A 6,342-nucleotide genomic window follows, 5' to 3' on the forward strand; every position below is an offset into this window, starting at 1 on the left:
GCGGCGACGAGGCCGGGGAGCGTCCGGGCAGCCGCGGCGACCGCGACCGCGAGCGCGAGCGTGAGCGCGGCGGCGAGCGGGAGCGCGGCGACGAGCGGCGGCGGGAGCGGTCGCGTTCGCCGGGGCGGCGGCGGGATTATCACGAGCGCGACAGGTATTACGACGGCAGGGGCGGCGGCCGCGATTACTATGATGGGCGGGGCGGCGACCGCGGGCGGGACTATCACGAGCGGGAGAGGGGGGGCCGCGACTACGAGCGGCGCGACTACGAGCGGCGCGACTACGAGCGGCGGGTGCGGGGGGCCGCGACGGATGTGGGTGTTGGCGGCCGGGCGGCGAGGCGTTGCGGCGACCTGTGGTGGTTGCGTAGCGGTTGGCCGCGTGGCAGGTCCCCTGCCGTGCGGTCGCTGATCACCTTCCCACCCGCTTCCTGTTTGCCCCTGGTTCAGCGCCATGGTGCTCGCCGCGCAGTGCGCCCCCTCGCTCCTCCCACCCACCCCGCCGCCTCTCAATGCCGCGGCGACCCTGGGTTTCCTCCTGCTGTGCCCCGCAGGACCGGCGGTACTGATGGGGTGGACGCCGCTGCAGCTAAAGGTGGGGGCCCATCCGGTGAGCAGCGCGAGACGAGGAGGGGTGGCGCCGGCCCCGCCGGCAGCGGCGCCGCACGCCCGCCGCGGCGCTGCACTGGAGGCGCCTGCGTGCGACGCCAACCACTACTGCAGGCGGCGGGCGTTTGCCCGCAGCCAGTGGTCCTGGCGACGCGCTGCGGCGCCTGCTGGGCGGCATGCTTTGCATGCGCATCGCCTTGCATGCTGCGTACATCGGGCCACGTGCTAGCGTGCGCAGCTGCGTAATTGCTTGCGGCCCACGCCCGGGTAGGCTCCCAGCAAGCAAGGCTGCGCGACGGCTGAAGACGAAGGATTGCAGGCGAGTTTGTGTGCTGCATGTGCCCCGCTGCATCTGGCTGCCGTTCCCCTTTTGGGCCCATGCCTTTGGGCCTGTGGTCGAGGCTGTCGCTTTGTAAATTGCCTTCATCATGCTGACACGACATGGTCAGCAGGTGACAGCAAGGGCATGTGGGCAGCTGCGTGCCAAAAATAAAAATTGAAGCCAGACATGCGATTTTGCGTGCTGTTCAGGACCGTCTAGGGAGCTCGTGCTTGCTTCCGACGTGGGTTGACGCGCCGCTTGGCAGGTGCTTGTCATCTCGGACCTGCTGGGAAGCGACAAGTGGAAGCCACAGATCGGTTCGATTCAATACGCTCCTTGATTCGTGAGCTCGGCAACGCCTTCCAAACATCCGTCGATCGTCCGCGCACCAGCCGTCGCAGACCAAGACACAAACGAATAGGATCGTCATCACAAAGCTTTCACACAGCTCGCGAGATCCCTGCATCCATATGCGGCGCACAGGGCCCGCACCGGGCTCGCCAACGAGCTCTGACATCGCTGCTGTGCGTGCTGCCGAGGATGCTGCAGCCGCGCACTCCGCGCGCTGCGAGCTGGAGAGCCAGGCAGCAGACCGGCACAACAGGTGCGGCGAAGGTGGTTTCCAAGTAGGGTGATGGAGGTTGACCGCAATCGGAATGTTGCCGCCGTCGCCGATTGTGGCTGCGGCGTGCGGTCGGTCCACTGCTTGGGTGGTGGCCGCTGCGGCCGCTGCGGCCACCCCTGGCCACGCACATCTGCGTCGGGTTGCACATGTACATACACACGTTGTCGCAGCTCCACAACGCTCCCTTCGGGGATGCTTGTGCCGCGCTCCAAACCGTTTCCCCCCCCCCCATTGCCGCTCATCTGCTTGTCTGCTACTCCAGGTTGCGTGAGTTCCGCCGCGCATCTGGGGAGCTCCTGGGCATCATGTCCGTCGGAAGTGAGCCCCCGACCTGGACGCGCCGCGCCGCTCGCAGCGTTTGCCACCAGATAGCCGCCAGACAGCCGAAGGGCGGACGCTTCACCACAGCAAGAATCACGCGAGCCCCCCGCCCCTGGACGCGCAGGGTGACGGGGGTTTGCGTCGCGTAAACAGGGCCTTGTGCACAACGGCTCCATCGCAGCATAGCTGCACACACAGTGCCCCGCCCCTCCCTGCATCCAAGTCCAGCCATCCCTGCTGGCGAGCTTCACAGGTCCTCCTGTCGCTCTCGCTCCGCTCTCCTCATTAAGTTGTCATCCCACCACAATCACAACCCACAGGCCTCCGAGATGACCTCATCAACGAGTTCCCCTCCCCCGCCAACCCCGGCCCCGGCGTCTCCGCCGGCCCCGGCCGCGGCCCCGCCGTCCCGCCGTTGCGCCGCGGCGCGGCCGCCGGCGAAGACAGCGAGGATGTCGTCTTGGACCTGGAGTCCGGCGAGCACCGCGCGTCATCCTCGGGAACCGCGACGCCGAGGAAGGACGGCGCCGCCGGCGCCGCGCGGCGGCCGCTGCTGGCGCCGATCGTGCCCGGCCGGCAGCTGACGCTGCAGTTCTACGACGTGAAGGGGTATGTGCCGCTGGGGTTTTCCAAGCCGAGCGCCGGGCAGCGGCTGGCGGGGCGCATTCAGCATCCAAAGGAGGGGCTGCGGAAGGACGAGCGGCAGATTATGTTCGGGCTCACGGGTGGGTGGGGAGTGGGGGCGTGGCTGCATATGCGCGTAAAACTGTGCTGACGTATGCTTGCTGTGTGCGGATGTCAGCGCAGGCGGGGAGATGGACGGAAGCCACAGGCGTGTGTGTATGTATGTGCGTGAGTGCATGTGTGCAGACGTGTGCGTGTTTGTGTTTGTGTGCGCACGGCAGCAGGGTGTGTTCGGTTGGTCTGGACGTGCGCTGGGACACCCTGCCCCCGCGTGTGGCGGGGCGATTGGCATGTGAAGAGCAGAAGGGGTTGTGGCGGCGTGATAGGTGCCATGCCGGTGCAGTTGGGGGCTGCAGGCCCAGCAGCGCAGGCAACCACGCTGCTGCATCTCAAACGGTCAACGGCAGCCGCGCACGGCAGTCAACGGTGGTGGTCTGCAGCAGCCCGGCGCTCACCGCAGCTCGAGGTCAAGCATCGCCACGTCTGGCACTGCGGTCTTCAGACTGCCCCCCCCCATCAATCACCGCCAGCGCTTCTACCAGCCTGTCTCGCCTCCCTGTTCCTTCTCGGTGCCCTGCCAGCCCCCTCAACTAAACCGATCGCCAGCAGTCGTCTCACGCGGCGCTCACCAAGCCACTCTCCTGCTGGACCCGCTCTCGCAGGCGCCGTGCGGCCAGGGGAGGTGTTGGCGCTGATGGGCCCCTCTGGCAGCGGCAAGACCACGCTGCTGTCGGTCCTCGGGGGCCGCCCCGCCAAGGCGCTGCGAGTCACAGGATCGCGTGAGTGCGGGGCGCCGCCGCCGCCCCTTGACCCCGCTAATGTCGGGTTCGCAGGGCCGCCCGTGTGATGCAGGAGGATGTGGATGACTGATCGAGTCTGGTCGATTGGGGGGGGGGCCTATTCTGGAGATCGTCCAGCTTGTGACAGCATCGTTCGTCGTCCTTTGTAGCCCTCCTTGCCATCCAAACGCCGTCTGATGAGCGGTGGGCATGCCAGCCTTTTCCTCTCACCGGCCACTTGCCCTGCGCACTGATCGCTGCGCATCGCATTCGCCCCCCCCCCCCGCCGCCAGTCACGGTCAACGGCCGCGCCTACACCAAGGCCACGCGCCGGCGCATCGGGTTCGTCCTGCAGGTGGGCACACGCACTGTAATGCGGGAACCAGGCTGTTTCGCACCCCTGCGCTGCACCCAGACAAGTTTGCTTCCAGCGCTGCGGTAAGTCGTCATCCTTCCCCTGCCTCTCGGGGGTTGAATACCACGCTTCACTCTTGAGAGCCGCGCTGATCAAGTACTGATCTGACAACGCTTGAATTGGTGTGAGTCATCACTCTTTCAACCCCGTAATAATACTCATAGGATGACGTGCTCTACGAGGACCTGACCGTCATGGAGACCCTGCGCTACGCGGCTCTGCTCAGGCTGCCTAGGGACATGAGCAGGTGCGCACACACGAGGGTGGCACACGCGAGCGGGCTTGACCGTGCAGCTGCCTGCGCCCCCGCCGGTCTTGCTGTGCTGGCCGCCCGCCCGGGTTTTGTTGGGTGATGTGTTCGAGGCAGCGGCGGCGGCGTTTGGTTGCGTGCGTCCCGGGGGGGCTGGCTCAGGCTGTGCTCTCCAGCCTGAAGGCAAGCCCCTTTTGCTATTGGTATTAACTGGGAGTTTTCTACTAGTTGCGCATGACAAGGACATTCCTGCTGCCCTCGTAATCATCGAATTCGGCGCCTCCAGGGAGGAGAAGGAGGGGCGCGTGGAGGCCGTCATTGACGTGCTGGGGGTGCGCAAGAGCAAGGGCACCATCATCGGCGGCTTCCTGCGGCGCGGCATCAGCGGCGGCGAGCGCAAGCGCGTGTCCATCGGTGAGGCGGCAAGGCGGTGCTGTACCCGGCTCGGCACTTGCGGCCCGTCGCGCCGCTGCCGGGACGTGTGCGCTGGCGATTTGCGCAGCGGGCTGATTGATGTTGCTGCATTCACGCTGGCACACTCATCTGTGCCTCCTGAGGCGCCTCGTCTCCATACATGCCATGTTTGCCGACACATCTGACTGCGCTCAGCAAATCAACATATATTGATGTTCCTTCCCCTTCTTGCAAAGTTGCCGCAGTCAGGCCTCTCTTTGACCAATTATCACCACTTGATCAACATTGAAATTGCCCTCTCTTTGTGCTCCAGGCAACGAGCTGCTGATCAACCCCGCCATCCTGATGCTGGACGAGCCCACCAGCGGCCTCGACTCCACCAGCGCCCTGCACCTCATAAACCTGCTGCAGGTGGGGGGTGGGGTATGGCGACCAAATCAAGAGTTTTGTGGGTGGTGAAGAGTTGGTTTGTGAGTGGGTCTGCACGGGGGGGGGACACAAGAGGAGCTTCAAGCAATGTGCTAGGGGGGCGGTTTTTTTACAGCGCATTGTTGGGCCACTGACCATCACCACTGCAACGCCACCACCCACCACTCCTCGGAAGCCGTCGCAAAGCATCCGCACCCACCACCCACCACCCACCATCCCCAACCACCACCACCACCCCAGGACCTTGCCTCCGACGGCCGCGCGATCGTGTCCACCATACACCAGCCCAGCAGCCGCCTGTACGGAAAGCTGGTGCGCCGGGGTGTCCAGTAGGGGAGGGGTGATGGGTGTCGTCTTTGTGGGCTGATGGGGGGGTTTGTGTCGTGGAGGGTTGCGGGGAAGTGGCTAGGCGGGTGCATTGACGAGCGAACTCGAAACACTTAGGTGGACCAGGCCCGAGCATGGGTTGTTCTGTGCGCACCAGCCCCGTGCCCGCGGGGAAAGACGCATGAGGGGGCCACCACGCACCGGCCCTGACCTCCAACCCCTTCGGTCAAATCTTTGACCGTCATCATTTCTCTGTTGGCGCCCTCCCAGGACTCCCTGATGCTGCTGGCGGAGGGCCACCTCATGTACAGCGGGCCGGCCCAGGACGTGGTGCCCTGGTTTGAGCGCTTCGGCCTCAGGGTGCCGTTTGGGACGTCCATCGCGGGTGCGTGCACTTTTGGGGGGGGGGGGGGGGGGGGTTGACTGGTCGAGACGTCTGTTTCGGGACGTTCACTATGGGTGCGCTCGCCTCCTCTCGAGGGGCTGGTTGGGGGTGCCGTTTGCGACGCGCGTTGCGTGCAATCGTTTTGGGGGTGCCGGCGGGTGTGCTTGCGGGTGTGCTTTGCAGGGCCCCACGCGTCCATCCAAGTGCTGACCCGGCCAGGGACCCTTAACGAGGAGTTGTGGGGGCAGGTTTGCACCTTGTCAGCAAGCGGTGTCGTCAACTTTGTCTTGGTTGGTTGCTCATAGCCCCCCCCCCCCCGCGCACATATACCACACCTCAGATTTTGTCCTGGATGTCTCGATGGGCGAGGCCGGCACCCTCCTCTCGGGAAGCTCCGGGGAAGCCGCTGTCCGCGAGCTCTGCGCCGCCGCCGAGGGCCGCTCCGACGACCCCAAGCGCCGCGCCGCGCTCCCCGCCAGCCGCTCCGCCGCGGGCCCCTCGCCGTTCAGCGAGGCGTCCCACGAGGGCCCCGGGTTTGGCGGCGCGCTTGCGGTCGACGGGGCCGACAGCCACGGGAAGGTGCAGGGTCACAAGCAGCAGGCCGCCGACGGGGACGGCGAGCGACGGGAGGGGGCGACGTACAGGGAGCAGGTGTCTGTGCTGGTGGGGCGGGCCATCAAGGTGCGGCGCTTTGAGCAGCTGACCGGCGGCCACTTCTTCCAGCTCATCTTCGTGGCGGCCATCGCGGGTGGGTGGTGCTCTTTTTGGGGGGGGGGGTGAGGC

At 66.0% G+C, this 6,342-nt stretch overlaps 1 protein-coding gene across 1 annotated transcript in view; it reads left to right on the top strand.

Moving 5' to 3' along the window:
* MNEG_6009 (hypothetical protein) overlaps positions 1–6,307 on the top strand; it is a gene marked incomplete at both ends in the record, with an annotated part of 8,696 nt that extends 2,389 nt beyond the window's left edge. The window contains 12 exons of the mRNA XM_014045517.1: positions 554–609; positions 1,414–1,534; positions 1,818–1,873; positions 2,197–2,601; positions 3,223–3,339; positions 3,633–3,694; positions 3,919–4,001; positions 4,291–4,418; positions 4,732–4,829; positions 5,088–5,159; positions 5,445–5,559; positions 5,900–6,307. Coding sequence (XP_013900971.1) covers positions 554–609; positions 1,414–1,534; positions 1,818–1,873; positions 2,197–2,601; positions 3,223–3,339; positions 3,633–3,694; positions 3,919–4,001; positions 4,291–4,418; positions 4,732–4,829; positions 5,088–5,159; positions 5,445–5,559; positions 5,900–6,307 — 1,721 coding nt within the window. The remainder of the gene's footprint in view (positions 1–553; positions 610–1,413; positions 1,535–1,817; positions 1,874–2,196; positions 2,602–3,222; positions 3,340–3,632; positions 3,695–3,918; positions 4,002–4,290; positions 4,419–4,731; positions 4,830–5,087; positions 5,160–5,444; positions 5,560–5,899) is intronic.
* Positions 6,308–6,342: the final 35 nt, after the last annotated feature.

The sequence above is a fragment of the Monoraphidium neglectum genome (genome assembly GCF_000611645.1).
Source record: "Monoraphidium neglectum strain SAG 48.87 unplaced genomic scaffold scaffold00941, whole genome shotgun sequence".
Classification (NCBI taxonomy): Eukaryota; Viridiplantae; Chlorophyta; class Chlorophyceae; order Sphaeropleales; family Selenastraceae; genus Monoraphidium; species Monoraphidium neglectum.